The sequence below is a fragment of the Oryza brachyantha genome, chromosome 6, assembly GCF_000231095.2.
Source record: "Oryza brachyantha chromosome 6, ObraRS2, whole genome shotgun sequence".
NCBI lineage: Eukaryota > Viridiplantae > Streptophyta > Magnoliopsida > Poales > Poaceae > Oryza > Oryza brachyantha.
This window is the reverse complement of record NC_023168.2, coordinates 14,523,143-14,541,075: the sequence shown is the minus strand read 5'-3', so window position 1 is coordinate 14,541,075 and position 17,933 is coordinate 14,523,143. Positions and strand designations below refer to the sequence as shown.

At 38.6% G+C, this 17,933-nt stretch overlaps 2 protein-coding genes across 2 annotated transcripts; one reads left to right on the top strand and one right to left on the bottom strand.

Moving 5' to 3' along the window:
- Positions 1-2,512: 2,512 nt before the first annotated feature.
- On the top strand, positions 2,513-6,555 carry LOC102713646 (uncharacterized protein C3F10.06c). Its single transcript, XM_040525528.1, has 7 exons — positions 2,513-2,868; positions 3,155-3,294; positions 4,435-5,149; positions 5,521-5,624; positions 5,703-5,811; positions 5,941-6,000; positions 6,211-6,555. Exons 1-7 carry the CDS (start codon positions 2,544-2,546, stop codon positions 6,366-6,368), a joined length of 1,611 nt encoding a protein of 536 aa, XP_040381462.1. The 5' UTR covers positions 2,513-2,543; the 3' UTR covers positions 6,369-6,555.
- Positions 6,556-8,398: 1,843 nt separating this feature from the next.
- LOC102719396 (40S ribosomal protein S24-1-like) lies at positions 8,399-11,248 on the bottom strand. Its single transcript, XM_006656097.2, has 4 exons — positions 11,006-11,248; positions 10,731-10,901; positions 8,805-8,891; positions 8,399-8,675 (listed from the first exon to the last, which is right to left on the bottom strand). Exons 1-4 carry the CDS (start codon positions 11,129-11,131, stop codon positions 8,643-8,645), a joined length of 417 nt encoding a protein of 138 aa, XP_006656160.1. The 5' UTR covers positions 11,132-11,248; the 3' UTR covers positions 8,399-8,642.
- Between the last annotated feature and the right edge of the window lie 6,685 nt (positions 11,249-17,933).

Genomic DNA, 17,933 nt, shown 5'->3' with positions numbered 1-17,933 from the left:
TTCACTACATAAGGACCAAACAAACCAGCTAAAAGTTTTGCACCGCTTTTTTTAAGGAGCAGATGTCATATGCTGATATGCAAATGTTCTAGGAATCTTTGAATTATTACAAACTGTCTAGTATAATAAGCCATATAAAAACAAGTGCATAATTAGCATGTGAAAACATCATACGACAATTTGTTTGGGTTAAACCCGATTTTTTCCTCCCAAGGCACATGAATCTTTCCACCCTGAATTATTGAAACGAAGAAAAAAAATATTTGCGAATCACTTTGAACATTGGGATCGCCTAAACGCAAAAAATCAAAGAAACATAACGAACACACCACCTGTCCTCCTAGACCCAACCGCCGGAGGAGCCGAAGGATAGTGAAGCTTCTAAGGGAAAACAGGGGAAGCGACGATTGCGACAACATCTGTGTCGGCGTCGGCTTGTTATATTGAGCGGAAGGGAGGCCACCGCCACCACCTCGCCTCGATGCCTTCGTCTCAGCCTTTTTTTCTCCCAATCTTTCGGTGAGAAAGAGAGGCCAGAATCCAATCCATACGATGCAGAGCCTCAACCAATGAATGAATTGGCTACTTTTTCTCGTGAATTTCCATTTAAAATTACACCATGTTTTAAGGTTTTCTGTATTGATGTTTGCATGCAAAAATGATCTGAAATTAAACAAGTATCAGCGTAACTTGTGCATAGAAGAGCAAACTTCAAAGCATACATTTCCATGAAGCCCTGGATTTCAATCCTAAACCATCTTTTTTTGACTCAGAAGAATATCCAGAACAATCACCAATTTGAAGTAAGAAGTGTTCCAGCTATAACCATTGCACAATACCATGATGCACAAGCTAGGATGTAATATCACTAAATTAAATTCAATGGCATAGTATCAGCCAGTAATAACCTAAGAATATGTTCTAGGGCTCGTAGTTGTTCTTTTTTGTTTTGATAATTTCACCTCTCTAAATTCAGCAAGAAAACATCTCTTTCATCTCCGATATTTTTGTGCAGAACTAAATTCTAATAAGAGAAGGATGCAAATGGGACAGGGAAATGATGCTTGGAGAGAAAGATGCACCTGACTTCTTTGCACAACCAATCTATTAGCTTTGGGTTGTAGTATCAGCTGGATGTAAGTAGCTGCACAGAATAAAAGAAAGTAAATACTGTAAAACAAGAAAGGAACCTCAGAAGATTAATAGTCAGAGGAAAGGCTATACTCGTTAAACTCTGTCAGATTCAGAAAGCATACGCCTCAATGCAGAGCCTTTTTTTAGGAAGACACAGAGAGTGAGGATGAGGAGGAGGAGATGGTGGGAAGGAGGGGAGCGAGAGGTCGCCGGCGGGAGAGCTGGCTGTTCCGAATCGAGGAGGGAGAGGGATCTAGGAGAGGGAAGAAGAAGATGAGCCACTTAGCATACTGAGCAGTCTAGTAAAATGATACCATGCCCATGGTCGGAGCGCGCGGCGGGGCGGCGGCAGCTGGGAGGTGGCCAAGGCACGTGGTGGGCGCCCGGGAGGTCGCCGGGGCACGGAAGGAGCGGTGGGCGACGGGTGGCCGGGAGGTCGACAGGACGCACAGCGGGTGAAGGAGCGGCGATGGAGATCTAAGGTCGCTGGGGCACAGAAGGAGCGGTGGGTGACCGGGGCAGGGGCGTGCGGGAGGTCGCCAGGGTGCGCGGCGAGCGATGGAGCTGTGGTGGAGAAGGCGGACGGCCGGAGCGATGGAGCTTGGGGACACCTTCCACCGACAAGCAAATGATGCGCCCACATGTCAGCAATAGTGAGCTGACAACTATGGCCCACATATCAGCGATTGCCAGTGATGGTGGCAGACTCACTGCCACCGGCCACCACCACTAGTAATCTTTAAAGGAGATACAGTCATGGGCCGGTATGTTTATAGTATATGTGGTTTTTTTACTCTATAGGTATAAAATTTGCATGTATAAATTTATATGTATAAAGATTTTTCTATATTAAGTTTATATCAATAATATATATATAATATTTATATCCTTTTGCGTTTTTATGTATGTATATGTATGTGTATATAAGTTTGCAAGTATAAAGTTTACTAGTTTATACGTGTAAAGTTTATATGTCTAAAATGTGTGCGCATATATTAAAGTTTACATGTATAAATTTTATATGTCTAAAGTTTGCATGTCTAAATTATGTTGTGTATATATATAAATAAAAGAGGATATATGCGATATCCAGAAAAGAGGTGATCTAGTGACCGCGCGCGCATTAGACACCCCCGAAATTGATTTTAAAAAATCATCAGATCCATATATGGGCCAAATATAAATCGATGGGCTGAAACAGGGCCCACAGATGGCAAATAAATGGATCGGAAATTACATGGGCCTGCAAAAATTGCGCTACCGTCAGCGTAACATGGGCCGGAATTAGGTCCATTACTACGCTAAGCGGGCCTCATTGTGACAACTATAATTAAGCGGACCCACAATTGCTTTCCAAAAGAGGCCCATATTTCCCCCACTTCGCAACCGCAGCTCTGCGTCTCTTCCCCATGGCGGCGGCGTCGGAGTCACCGGATGCTGCCGCCGCCGCTGGGCCGTCGACGCTGAGCATCTACAAGGCGGCGCGGCGCATCAAGCGGCGGGAGAGCACGCTGTACAACGCGCTGCGGAGCGTGGCGGACGACGCGGCGTTCGTGGCGGAGATCGCGGCGCTGTGGCCGGCGCTGCCGCTGGTCGCCAACCTCCGCTGCGGGCTCTGGTACGCGCCGCAGCGCGCCGTCGCCGCCACCTGCTACTTCAAGTCCACCGATGGGCACGCCGGCAACTGGGCCTTCTCCACCGCACGCCTCAACCTCCACCTCGCCCTCCTCGCCGGTTTGTTCCTGAGGCTGATTGCTGCTCTTCGCTGTTCAGTTATTGGCCTAAACTGTGCTTGTGTTTGATTCATACATCTAGAGCCAGGGTTTAGCATTAGAATCCCTTTACCTGTCCAAGCAGGTGGATAATTTCGAATAACCATGGTCAAATAGTTCGGGAGTTTGAACTCTTGAACTTGGTCTAATGCACAGCTTAATGTTACTGTGATTTTTTTTGGAGAATTTTTTATGTCTGGCGAGTGCAAAGGCCTGCAACTCAAAATATTTGTTTTTCTTTTGAGCAGGGGAGAGAGGAGGATGCATAATTGTTGACTCAACAAGGAGAGGGAAACGATTCCCTGACAGCATGTCAAAGACCATACCCATTTGGTGCTGTGTCCTGAACCGAGCAATTGAGAGGCATCGGCTGCAAACTATCAATCAGGTAAGTGGAGTGGATTTGGACATGGTTGGTATATTGGCTTCTTATACTGGTGAAAATATAAGCATATATAGATTTAATTTATTTATGATATTAAATATGCAAATTAAAGAACTATCTCACATGGATACGATCTAGACATGTAGACGAAAACATTGCACATGAATAGATCGAATATACATAACATGATTGAAACATTCCGTCGCACGAACTTTGCGTACCAATACATGTTGATGACGCCGTGCCGCAGACAAAGAAGGAAGACGAGCTATGGTGGATGAACAGCGAGCAGTCGTAGCGCTTCCCAAAAACCAAAAACCTTATTCACCCTCTCTAGGTGCAGGACATCGAAGTATACGGTTTCAGAGACCTGCTCTCTCAAGTGCACATCGGTAAGCGGCACAGTAAAAGAGGTCCTTATCTCCTAAAGTAAGCAAGAAGTAAGCAAGCTGGGACTAAAATTCATATGCATACCTCCCTGAGGTGGCCTTTTGATTTTTTTTCTTAGGAATTAAACCAGTACCAAAATTCCAACATATACTTCCATTCGGATGGGCATTATATCACTCATTCACTCTACCCTTGTGCACAGTTTACCTCATTTCAAGGCTCTCCATTGCTAGTTTGCTACTGTTAAAACTATTTGGTAATCAATAATAAGATGCCTGTTTTTGGTAACAACTGTCCTTATGAAGCCAAAACATGGATCACTACGGAAAACCAGAGGCACATAATAGAAATAAGGCTGTTAGAATTTACAATGTGATTCATGTCATCATTAATTTTACTGTATTCTTGTTGGACTACTCCATCTGATATTTAATAGATAACACCGTTGACTTTTTAGCATACATTTGACAATTTGTCTTATTAAAAAAATGTGCAAATATGTACCTTTAATGATAAATCAAATCATAACAAAATAAATAATGATAAAGTTTTTTTAATAAGACAAATAGTTAAATTTAAGTTTAAAAGCCAATGGCGTCAGCGCCATCTATTAAAAACAAAGGGAGTATAATATATGCCCATTCTTTTTGTTATATGTCCCTTTCTTTCTTCTCACTATCCCTTTTGTTTGAATTAACAATTTCATGTTCTCGGTATTCACCTCTCATGATATTTCATGATTTTGCTTGTTAGTCAGCTGCTGTACCAAACAAAGAGACTGAAAGGATATCTGCTTCATCAAACTGGGATAGCTCGGTGCATCTTCCTGTATGGGTTCTAGATACTGAGAAAAACGCTATAGAGGGGCGTATCGAGGATTGGTTGACACAATTTGAATCATGCGGTGCAGACATTCATTCTCTTGCATTATGTTTGCGGAAACCACTACGTCCACTGTGGATATCACAAAAGTCACGTATATGGTTAAATGAAGTTCCAGAGCTTGAATCATGGAATTTCACTCCTATTATATTAGTGTCAGCATCCGCATCTGGTGCGGTAGCTACACAAAGGATGACTTCAGAATTTAGCTGGCATTATATTCCCGGAGCTGGAGATGATGAAGAGAGTTGGGCACGGGGTCTAACTCCTACATTATTCTGGAAGCACTCATATGATCTGCTTGATGGTGGACCAGACCTTTGTCATCAACTAGTTGCAGATATTGTTGAGAAAGACAGGGTCTATCGTGCACAGAGAGGCGAACATTCTCCCCAAATTATAGCTAAGCCTTTGAAGTGTTCAAGTAATGATGGTCCTTTCAGTGTTGGTGATCATACAAGTGTTATGCAACTAATGGATTCGGACCCTCCAACCATTACTGCTACACAGAAACAAAATTCCAGTGATGGACATATACTCTTCTGGATTGGAACATCAAACCTTGCAGTAGCATCAACTCTCCAAGGTACAAAACATGATTATTTTGATAGTTGCATTTTTGTTTTGTTTTTGTTTGTGTTTTCTCATCAATAGCTTGTCATGCACTGCATTGATCTTTTGTAGAACTTTTTCCTTTAGTGGGTTTGTCTGTCATTATTTTATGCATATCTTTGTAATGCAAAACAGTATGCTATCTACAACTATTTGTATTATGTCGATGTGGATAGAAACCAACTAGTTATAACCTTCCTTCAATTAAATCTGTTCTTTCAGGATACAAATTCTATTTATTTTAGATAATGGAAACTTTATTGAACTCAGTAAATTACAAAGTTTATTTGATGCAGGCAAATGACTGTTGATGATAATTTTTTTCTGTATGCATGATCTATGCAGTTGGAGATGCCTTGGCTGAAGTGGATTGTATACTGAATTGTGACAGCACATCAAATTTACCTTCTATTACTTCAGACAATTCTTACGTAGAACTACCTATTGTGGTAAGTGAAATCTTTGGACCATTTAAGTTCTCCCATTGTGTAAATACTGTCATCATGTTTGTACTTTTATGCTGTTAGGGATCAAAGGACGATCGGTTTTCACTGATGAAAAGCCTTCCAAAAGCAGTTAGCTTTGCGAATAGAAATTTGATTGCAGGGAAGAAACTACTAATATGCTGTCAAAATGGTAATGTGCATATTTCACCATCCGAATAAGCTTGCCTTTTCTCCTCATGTTGTAATAAGTAAAACCTTAAGTTCTCCGGCAGTTGCTTTTCCAAGTTGGCCCTTTATTGTTGGTTTACTTCCTTTACAGGAGAGGATATAAGCATCTGTGTGGCCTTGGCGATAATTGCACGGTTATTTGATTGTGATGGTAAGAATAATCATGAATATGAATATCGTACTTCTCTTTAATTAAACTGTAGAAATGATTCAGACTTACTATAAACTTTGCATTCGTACTCATTTTAAATCCTCTCAAAACATAATTAAACTTTATGCCAAATACTGTAGAAGACTAAGAGGTTTGCTTTGCAATTTAATATTTTGCTATCTTTAATTAATTGGTCTTATTTATTCCAAGGATGCTTTGATCATGGCAATTCATTTGTGAAAAGAGATGTCACGAAGTTGGAGATGAGGAAGAGGCTGGTATTTGTTTGCAAATATGCTGTTAATGCACGACCATCCAGAGGAAACCTGAAGCAGGTCTATGGTTTTCTTTGCAACGAGAAGGAATAGTTTTCATGTTTGAGTTAGTTTTGTTTTGTGGTAATGTTCTGTTGTTTCCTATCCCCTGTAAAATACATCAAGTTCTGATCAGCTAGTGAGGTTTTGGTTTCTGAGTTGTTTTATGTCAACTGATGAAATTGCTAGTCTACGGGGAACCAATAGTCGCAAAAATTGTCCTTGGGAATTTCACTGACAATACCAGGTTAATTGGGTCCAAATGACATATTTGTAAATGAAAAATAATTTATTAGTAAAAATTTATATACATGTTCTTAGCTGTCTAAAAGTAAAGGATGGAAAATATACTGCAATAAAAAAATCTCAAAAATAACTATAAATTTAATGTTAAAAATTCAAATTTTAGCTTCACAGGCAAAAGTGAAAATACAATGGTGCAATTTTCTGCGCCAGTGATTATAATACATTGATACATGTCAAATTTGCAATAGTGAATTACGCCTTTCATGTTTTAATGCATGATGCTTTGACATTAAGATTTGATGTTGGCCATAAGTCTCGTTAAAAAATTGGTGCAAATGTTCGAAAATATGTATTATGCTTAAAGTGGTTCCTGTTTAAAAGTCAAAATACTACGTATTTGAATATGAAGGAAGTAGAATTACTACCTGTGTTCCCTAGTGTACAAGCATTCCTTTCATTTGCACTTTTGCTTTCTTGTATCCATGGTTTACGAAACCACCGCTTACCGTGTGATGATGTATCCAGGGTTTATAAAATAGCTGTGATGCTAGGGTACTGTAGCAATAACCGGCAGTTTTATTTGAATAAAATTTATCCAAATTTATTTTTTTTGTCAGCTCAACAAGATGTGGTTTTCACATCAAATTAGTAGCCTTGGTGAAGCCTTGACAATGGATTTGCTTACTTCAACTAGTGGCGGTTTTTGCTCCAAACTACGCGGCAATGGTTTTCATAACTGTGGCACGATAATTACACTACCGCTAAGTGAGGGCTTTCAATAGATCAAACGGTTTCATAAATCCTACTTGTACCAAGAGAATGTAAAGTTTGCCGACGATGCAGACGATGCAAAGAATAATCTTTCACGTTCTTCTACTTTTGCTTTTTGAAAGAAAGTTTATTCATTAGATATACTAAGGCCGCGTTCCGTAGCCTTACTAGTTAACTTCTCTTTACTCGTTTTTCGCGCGCACGTTTCCCGAACGGCTAAACGGTGTATTTTTTGTAAAAAAATTTTTATAGGAAAATTGTTTTAAAAAATCATATTAATTTTTTTATATTTTTTTAATAATTAATAATTAATTAATCATGTATTAATCTATTACCATGTTTTCCGTGATGAGGAAAGTTAACTTATCCATTCACGTCCGAACTCGACCTAAGCTCTTGCTTGTTTCTACTTAGGATTATTGTAAGTTTAGATTATAAGTTGGATTACGATATATAGGAGAAGAATAAGCTATAATCTATTTGTTTATCAGATTATTGGATATGTTAAATTATTGGGTAAGCAGTGACAAGGTGCATAATTAATTCAAAATGTCAAAACGAAGTGGGTCTTCAGCCAATCAATAATCCAAAAAAAGCACCTATGAATGTGCTTATCAAATTACAGTAATATAGATTATAATAAATTATTATAATAATTCATCGGCTTGTTTCTAATTATTTCTAATAATTTTAAGTAAAAACAAACAACGCATAAGCACACTAGCAGATTTAGCAAATGATATAATAAACTAAATAGAGCTCCAACCCCTGTCTAGTGGGGAGCTCGAACGATTTAGCCGCTTATCTTTTCACTCTATACACCAAAATTTAAATTTAAAAATATCATGTTAATTTTATGATTTGTTTATAGTAATTTATTTTCTATCCTTTACATTTTTAGATCACTAGAAACACATATATAAAAGTTTTATCCATAAATTATTTGTAAAATGTTAATAGACCATTTCACTTACGCTTAGTTTCTATGAAACAATGAAGCTTTGGTCATAGTTGCAAGACTAAACAGTGTTGCCTCGTGATGACCCAATCGGAATCCGAAAAGAAAATTTATAAGACATAAGAACATGCGCGGTGATTTAAGTACTATATATGCTAGAGTCCGACAAATTCCCTCAAAACTCAAAATCCAAGAACAAGATACTACAAACGCCTCAGCATACTAAGAACACATGTGGCAATTTTTTCCCTAGTTATAATTAACCGTTCCGCAATATTGCCACAAGGAGACAGCTCTAAACAAAGCATGGTTTGATAATGAACACATGAAGACAGCAATGTGAGTATCATCTCTTATTTCTTCTTCCCAGCATCTCCAGCCTTTGTCTGCAAAACAAATTGGCAGAAAACACAAATTAAGGTCACGCACTAAAGTACCAAATCAAGCAAACTAGCAAAGTACTATTGCAATAATGCTAGCATTTCAAAAGTTCAAAATGTTGGGTTGATACCAACCTTCTTCACACCACGGATTTTCTTTGCCCTGTTCTTCCGTTCCTTCATCTGCTTGCGTGACTTCTCCACCTTAGTAGCAAGACCATTCTGTCAAGAAAAACAAAATATTAGTAATTCAAACATGTCAAATTGCCAAAGACTCCACACATGTAAAGCTGATATTTCACGTGAATCAATCTATGAAATGGGAAGAGGCCTATAATGCTTCAAAAATAATCAAAAGGCAAGGGCAAATTGTAGAGCAGTTGAACTATATGGTAGCAAATTATCAATTAGATTCCAGAATAGCAAATTCTGGAGCCCCAATCTAATGGACGACATATGACCAATTATCCCAAAAGAACGTGGCTGATTGAGGGCAGATGGTATTACTCCTCCGTACGCCATTGACTTTTATAATTACATTTGGCCATTCATCTTATTTAAAAAAACATAATTATTAATTATCTTGTGATTTATTAACATTAAATGTACTTCAAGCATTATTTTTGCTTTTGTATATTTGCAGAAAATTTTTAGTAAGACAAATGGTCAAACATAAGTCCAAAAGTCAATGGCGCCAAACATTCGAAAACGAAGGTAATACTTGACACCCAATTCACACGACTCAGCATGAAGCCCAATTCACAAGCCTTCCATAATTTGCCACCAAGTGTGTGTATGTTCCAATCCGTGCCATTCTCTCCCATTCACACATTCAATGGTAAATTTTGAAAGACATGTAATTTCAGTGTAGGCCAGCAAATTAAGTGTCAAATTCAGAATATTTTTCATCAAGGGCTGGTTTGGTTCTCTACCATACCAAAATTTGCAAATGTCAGGTTTTGGCACTACCAAATCTTGGTAGGGTAGAGATGGAATAGGTCTTATTTGGTTTGCTACCAAAATCTTGCTAATGCAAGATAGGATCACCGCCATTACCAAAATTCTCAGGAGGTCATCTGACAAGTGTGGTTACAGCCAAAATAAGCCTTGCCAAATTCTTGGAACGCCAAAGTTCAGCAAGGAGCAAATCAACCCTCAGTGATGTACTTCTAAGGTTCTACGTGGTGTAGGGATAACCACCCATTTTTCAAATAGATACATTGGCTAAACTACCTATTCACACCCCTTGTTTAACAGCTAGACACACAAATAATTTCACTAAGTTCACACTGAATGCCCAGAACACATCTCATAGGAACTGCTTTGAACAGTAGTAGCACCTAGAATCACACGAGGAAACCAATTTGATCCCCAAACATCACCTGTGACAACTTCTCAACTGCTTCTCGGGCCCTGTTTAGTTCCCAAAAACTTTTCCCAAAAACATCACATCAAATCTTTGGACATCTAAATGAAGCATTAAATATACATGAACATTAAAACTAATTAAACAGTTATGGTGAAAATCGTGAGACAAATCTCTTGAGGCTAATTAGGACGTGATTAGCCATACGTGCTACAGTAACCAACATTTGCTAATGAAGGATTAATTAGACTCAAAAGATTCGTCTCATAGTTTCAGGCGGAATCTGAAATTTGTTTTGTAATTAGACTACGTTTAATACTTCAAATGTGTGTCTAAAGATTTGATGTGATGTTTTTGCAAAAAGGTTTTGCAAACTAAACAAGGCCAGAGAAATCCCAAGACTAACCGACCATCTAAATGTCACTGCTATTACGTCAGTTCACGATGAATTCGATGATTTGACACTATTGTCAAATTATTTATGTTGACACTCGTGCATCTGAGCTAATGTCAGTGATGTGAAGTAATTGAATCTCAATTTGGGTGGTGTCAAGAAATCAAATCTCTCGTCAGTTCACACGCCAGGTATATAAACCCTAGCACAGAGGCAAGCGCCATTCTGCTCGATCAGTCTCAAATTCAGATGGAATAGCGTAATGCAGGGAGGAATGGCATTTGAGTGGTGCGGTGCGTACCCTGATGAGTCTGTACTTGGGCTCGTACTTCTTGGCGGCCTCGAGGTTGTCGTAGATGAGGCCGAAGCCGGTGGACTTGCCGCCTCCGAAGTGGGTGCGGAACTTGAAGACGAAGATGCAGTTGGGGTCCTTCACCTCGTACAGCTTCGCCAGCCTCTCCTTCAGCTCCGCCTGCGCACCGCCAGCCAGCGTCAGGACCCGCCATAGCAGGAACCAACCCCCACCCACCAATGGACGACGAGAGGGGAGGGACGCGAGAGAGGTCTCGCACTCACCTTGGAGACGTTGGGGCGGCCCGGGTGGATGACCTCGAGCACGAACTGCTTGCGGGAGAGGAGGCGGTTGGTCATGAACTTGCGGGTGCGGAGGGTCACCGCCGTGGCGGCCTTGGAGTCAGACATGGCTGCCCTCACCGGTGGTGGCCGGCTGCGGCTTGCGGCTTGCGGCGGCAGCGGCGGCGCGGGGGGAGAGAAGCGGAGGCGTGAGAGAGAGAGAGAAGAGGGGAGACGCGTCGTGAACGTGTTTATGTAGTGAAACCCTAGCTAGGGAGTTAGTCGTCTCGTGATTTGGGCCGAGATGGATTGGAGGCGGCCCATTTGTGCTCATCATGGACCTCGTGGCCTTTTACGGCCCAATTAAATATTACACTGCATGGCTCAATTTAATTTTTACGTTGCTTGGGCCCAATTTAATTTTGATTGTCGACGTGAAAAATATAGTAATAAATTAGTATATAATTAATTAATTATTGATTATAAAAAATTATAAATTGGATTGGAGGCAACCTATTTGTGCTCATCATAGACCCTCGTGGCCTTTTACGGCCCAATTAACTTTGCGCTGCATGGGCCCAATTTAATTTTGAGGCCTAATTATTTTGAGAATAGGTAGCTCCCATGCTGGCCGAATGGTTGAAATAAATATGGTGTAGAGGTGTCAAATCACAAGTCCACAGCTGAAATGCAAAAGAGCCTTCAAGAATTGGAGGCAGCCCATTTGTGCTCTTCATGGCCCTCGTGGCCTTTTACGACACAGTTCCCTTATTTACGTTGCATAGGCCCAATTAATTTTATTTATTTTGAGGCCTAATTATCTTTACTCATATCTAATGGTTGTGACTGGTGGTAGTAAATCTATCATTCACCTACTAGTTTGTTGATTTTTCTAAAAAAAATGACCGTACGTAGAACTATATGTCAATCACCTCCACGACTCTATTTGTTTCATGTCAAGAAAAAAATTGTGTAATAAATAGATCCACATGTCAAGAACATATATATATATATATATATATATATATATATATATATATATATATATATATATATAAAGAGATGATATAAAAGTAATATTAATAAAATACAAATGATATTTTTTTAATAAAATCTCATTGCACGTAATAGCAATTGCTAGTTTTGAAAATAGCTAGCTCCCATGCTGGCCGAATGGTTGAAACAAATATGGTGTTTTTTGTTGTTGAATTGTGCAGAGTTGTCAAATCACAAGTTCACAACTGAAAGACGAAAGATCCTTCAAGACTGTACAGTGGACAAGAAGAATATTTTGTGGAAGCTAAAAAACAACAGAAGGCAGTTAAATTTCGACAAGTCAGATACCCATGTGAAAATGCTAACTTTTGCGAATTATCATTATTTTTGAACATTTTATTTTTTAATTTGAAAACTAAACCCCTCCAAAACTTATTTCTAAATCTAAACATTTTTACTATACCATGAGCAATAGGCGTGACAGTAGTTTTTCTGGCGTGGCTAACCAATGTTATCGTAATAGTCATGTTTAGTTTAAAATTGAAAAATAAAAGGTTTGAAAAACAATAAAAATTCAACTTTCGCTAGCCCAAAATAAAGTTGGAGGGACAAGTGGTGCTATTCCTGCTTTGCCATTTTCCACACAGAAACATCATCATCAGCTAATTAATCACAAGTACCACAGTATTATTACTACAACTCTACTACTAGTCTCTGCAGAATAGTCTGCACTGATATACATCTAGCCAAAACGCATCGACTCCTACGTACGTCGTCGAACATTTCATTTTCCGTACTGATCATTAGCTATAGCTCTTTCTCCCATCATAATTTAATTAATCTTGACTAGGTACGGTAGATTTTTTTTCTTTCTTTTTTTTTTTGAGTTCGTTTTTGACTAGGCATCTTTGCCTGCCACCACTTGCAGTCGCAGGTCACGCTCTCACGACATGGAACGCATGCATTGCATTTTGGTCATCGCCGCTCGACGGCGACGTCGGCGTTGAGAGCGTCTGAGAGCTCTCGTTCTATCTCTTCGTTTTCTATAAACAAAAAATAATTTATAAATAAAACTTATGTATACACCAGTTTGTTCTAAAATCACATGCTGAAAATAAAGAAAACTCCAAAAAAAACTACTCCAAATTTAAAGTTGAAAATATAAATTTTGACTTATCAAAATAAGAAAAAAAAAAGCAAGCAGGTGAGGCTCTTTCTCTTCACCTTCATCATCAGTTCATCACCATCAGTGAAGCTAGGTTAATTCAGTAGAGCGAATCAAGGGCGAGGGTTGCAGTTTCAACGGTTGTTGCGACTTAACCTGATCGCAGAGATAGATTGAGAGAATTCGTTGGGGGATCGCCACCAACCTCGCGCGCGCGTAATCTTCTTCAGTTTGACCGGGGCGTGCTTAATTAATTGCTGCAACTCGTTGCTGTTTGATTTCTTTTCAGTTTTGCTCTTGGAAGCTAGCCGTTGTTCAGACTCACGAGCTGATGATGATTGATCTAATCTAATTAATTTCTCTGCTCCTGAAGAACAAAAAAGAGGATTGCGATCGATGATGCTGCCCGTGTAGCATGTTTGTAATTGATGGGTTTCCTGATTTAAAAGAGAGATTTTAATTAATCAGCTGCATGTTGTGCACATGTCTGGAAAGTATGTATGAATGATTGATTGTTCGACTCGATTATGTTTGATTGGTTATAGATTTTTTATGACGAGTATTCTTGATTTTTCTTCATGATTAGAATATATGCCATGCATACATTTGGTCATTTCAAAACCATCGCAACCGCTGCAATGAGACAATATTTGACCAGGTGTTTGGATTTTTCTGAAATTTCTCTGATCAGCCTCCTGTTTAAGAGCTACTGTTTGTGTGTCCTGTTTCTGTTGGCATGATCATTTTTTTTTCCGATCATTTGCGATGACTTATTATCATCATTAGCTAGCTATACACCATGCATCGGTGACACAGGACTGCATCGTCAGCAGTATCAAATTTCTTGTGCTTTGGCAGGAGCAGTTCGTCTGCTTCCGGACAAGATCAAAACTGTGCAGTTCAACATGTCTCAGGTCACTGTTGCCAACACGGGCACTGGTAGAATTTTCAGGTATTTTAGCCGCCACCTCTGTACATTCCGAGTCAATTTTGGCTTACTTTCTTCCTGATGATTCTGAGCTTTCCCCCGTCCTCCAGACTTCACTACACAAGCACAATAACTTCAGGTCTATCTCTATCTCTCTCTCCAAATCGTTTTAACCGAAGAACAGATCAACCAGCTTGAGCAACTGATCTTGTCTGACCGAGGTGGTCATCGTTTCGCTTTTTGATGGAAAAAACTAAACAGTATATTAGCAAACGAAAAATAATTTATTAACAAAACTTATATTACACACATAGTAATTCCACTCCACATAAAAACTAAGAAAGATAGATTACACACCCTTGTTTGATAAAAATAGGATCTAGGATCCCAGGATGGAAAGGGAGGTTCTTCACATCAGTAGGAAGAAGCTTGTTGGTCAAAACAGTCATTTTGGCGGTACCAATATACTATTTAAATGCCATCCAAGCACAATCATGGGTAATCAAAAAGATTGATGGATTTACAAATTCCTTTCTTTCGAAAGGGGATGATCCGAAGAATGTTAATGGTGGAAGCTCCCTCATAAACTGGCCTACGTTATGTAGGCCCAAGAGTCTAGGAGGACTTGGGATCCTCAACCTTCATCACTTCTCAAGAGCATTATGTCTGTGCTGTATTTGGCTAGAAAGAAAACATGGCGATAAACCATGGGTGGGAACGAACACCCCCATGTGATGAAACAGACAAAGGGTTATTCCAAATGGTGACTGAAATAAAGCTAGGATACTAGATGAAAACTAGCTTTTGGCATGACAATTGGCTACAACCAAGGTGCCCCAAGGACATAGCTCCAAGTCTGTTCCTCTTGGCAGAGAGAAAAGTAATATCATTGCATGAAGAGCTGTTAGAAAATAGGTGGATGTCCTCATTTAGGACCATAACTAATTATGATGAAATCAACGATTTTATGTCTCTAAATAGCAAGCTACATCACATCCAACTTTCTAAGAAAGAAGATGACATAGTCTGGAGATGGTAGAAAAAAAAAAGGAGAGTACTTAGCAAAAAGTGCATACACAACATAGTTTCAAGGATCAATCGCACTTTCGAGTTTCAAATTTATGTGAACCTCTCAATCCAAACCAAAGCATGTTTTCCTCACCTGGCTCGTGTTACAGCAAAGGACCCTAAAATGGTCGAAAACCTACTAATCAGGCACTGGCCATGCGATTGGATATGTTGCCTTTGCAAAGAAGCTTTCGAGGACACATACCACTTTTTCGTGCAAGGCTATTTCTCTGCCACGGTCTATAACCAAATAGCGTCATGGCTTACTATGCCTCAGCTTGTCCCGTCGACAGGTTCCGATATCCACCATTGGTGCTCAGGAATCTCGATGGTAACTGCTAAGGACAAGCAGTGGTAAATCTAGGATTTTAGCTAAGTGTACTTCCGACTAAAAATTGTCGTATACAATTTTGTAAGTTCATTTTAGCAATTCGTTAATAATAGTAAAATTGACAACATGATTTAATATATATGCACTAAGTAACACATATTCATATCCATGTGAACCTTTTTAGAAATACATATATATATATATACACACACACACTAGGTATGGAGTGCAGGGTATGCCTGTAGTTCCACCCATGAGGACCAAGAGAATAAAAACACTAACAACTTTGCATACCGCTTGGTGGCACAAACAAATAAGAGAATTGTTTAGAATATTACAAAACTAGAGTTATATGTGGCCTTCTTAATAAATGAAGACCTAGATCAGAGGAGGGTAGCCTTCAAACAACCGTGACATTTTAGCCCTCTCCCTTTTTGGTTGAATTTCTCTTGTTTCTTCCCATGTACATGAATGTTATAGTCTTACTTCTGGTAATATATTCCGGCAAGTTTTCTGACGTCATTACTGCCAAAGAAAAAAAATGACATACTTAGCAAACACATAGGAAGTATGTATGACACTTGCTAGCTTCATCCAGAAGTCTCAGATAGAAAGTTACTTCCTATTATCTTGTAAAAGTGACAACTGGTTCTGTGGTAATCCTCCAGGGAAGAAGAGTCTTCTAATGGAAGATGGTTTCGTGCACCATGGAAGCTCCAAAATCCAGTGACAAGAAGTACACCTGAGAATCTGCCTCCATCCACTGGCACTGATAATTACAAGTTCATAAAAGTTGCACCCATAATTTTCAGCTTTAGTTACACATAAGCATGCACTCATCTACCATGATCTACCTAACCACATAGCAAGACAAAATATACTGATCATGATGTGTTGGAGGGGAGCCATTTGTCCCTCTGTTTCTGAAGATGCAGATAGGTGCCTTTACAGAAGGTAACTTGTAAGCTGCTTCTGTTCTGGACCGTAGGCGCCATTGCGTGTGGTGTTGGTTTTGTCTCCCTGCTCGTGCATGTTGTGGTAAATTTGATTTGTTGTCTGAATCGATTACTCGAGCAAGTTAGAGTGGATGTATATGTAAGTACTTTTCTAGGCTAAAACATATCTTATCTGTAATTACAGTGACAGGGCACTCTGAGAAACATCTCAGGTTAACCACAAAGATCAAATTTTTATTAGGCAATCATTCATTTCCATATTATAAAACTTTCTATGTTTACCTATACTCATCAATATATTAATGTATATGTTTTTATATATATTTAGATTTATTAGCACATAAATAAATCTAGATAAGGCCAGAAAATCTTATAATATAGAACGGAAGGAATAGATCATATTATCACAACCTTATATCATGTTGGGGGTTCGTGAAAAATTAAACATGCAGTCAAAAATATCATGAGCTCTTTAGTTTTTGCTTTTCCAAAAGTTTGAAATCCAAATTAGTAAATATAAAGTTGTAACTATATTAAAATTTTAATTTTGTATTTTAAAATTTAATTCAAAATTAGTAAGTTGCAATTGGCGTGACTCTTATTTTAGCCCTAGCTGGTATACTTCCAAAAAAGACCAACATGTTTATCATATATATTATTAAAGCTTTAATATTCATAAAAACAATAATAACATACCATTGAAGGTGTGGAAAATGCTTGTATGTATACATGGCTCCTGGAATATCATTGGGGAAAAAAAGTATTTTGTTTTCATCCCCAATTCTCGACTAGTTTAGTTTTTATCCCTTAATTTGTAAAATCGGGTAAAATTCCTTTCAAAACTAGCTAGGTAAAACGTGTACTCTTTGATATATTTGAGAGTAGTTTTGATTAAAGTAGAAGGTGTGGCCTTCTTGTCGTAGAGGATTGCATTGCAGGGCCTCCTCCATGCCTCACCATTCTCTAGGGCCTGCTTGAAATAGACAAGTCACATAATCACAGGGATAAATTAAATATAAAAGGTTCAATTTTGCATCTTAAAATAAGTGGTCTAGCGATGGACTACCTCCGTTCATATTGTAAGACTTTTTAACCTTGTCTAAATTTATCAATTGATAAATATATATAATTTATAGAGAAAATCTAAAAAATGCCATTGACAAACGTCTAAGTCTAAGAAATACCATTGATGAATATGAGTTCTAAGAAATGCCATCGTACAAACAAATTTGTCTAAGAAATGCAATTGCCGTTAGGTTTACATCCATTTTTTCCATTAAATACACTATTCATATTATAGCACTTAACGGAAAAGGTTAACGGAACCCTAACGGCGATGACATTTTTTAGACAAATTTATTTGTTTGATGGCATTTTGTAGAACTCACACTCGTCGGGCATTTTTTAGAATTAAGTGTTTGGCAATGACATTTGTTAGATTTTCTCATATATATATATATATATTAATTAGCATTCATATAAATCTA

Bases quoted from the DNA above. Each gene is read 5' to 3' on its own strand.
- LOC102719396 (XM_006656097.2), bottom strand. From the start codon at position 11,131: ATGTCTGACTCCAAGGCCGCCACGGCGGTGACCCTCCGCACCCGCAAG. The intron at 10,902-11,005 runs GTGAGTGCGAGA...GGCGGTGCGCAG, and splicing joins GCCGCCCCAACGTCTCCAAG to GCGGAGCTGAAGGAGAGGCT. The intron at 8,892-10,730 runs GTACGCACCGCA...TTTTCTTGACAG, and splicing joins CCAAGTACAGACTCATCAGG to AATGGTCTTGCTACTAAGGT.
- LOC102713646 (XM_040525528.1), top strand. From the start codon at position 2,544: ATGGCGGCGGCGTCGGAGTCACCGGATGCTGCCGCCGCCGCTGGGCCG. The intron at 2,869-3,154 runs GTTTGTTCCTGA...TCTTTTGAGCAG, and splicing joins CCACCTCGCCCTCCTCGCCG to GGGAGAGAGGAGGATGCATA. The intron at 6,001-6,210 runs GTAAGAATAATC...ATTTATTCCAAG, and splicing joins ACGGTTATTTGATTGTGATG to GATGCTTTGATCATGGCAAT.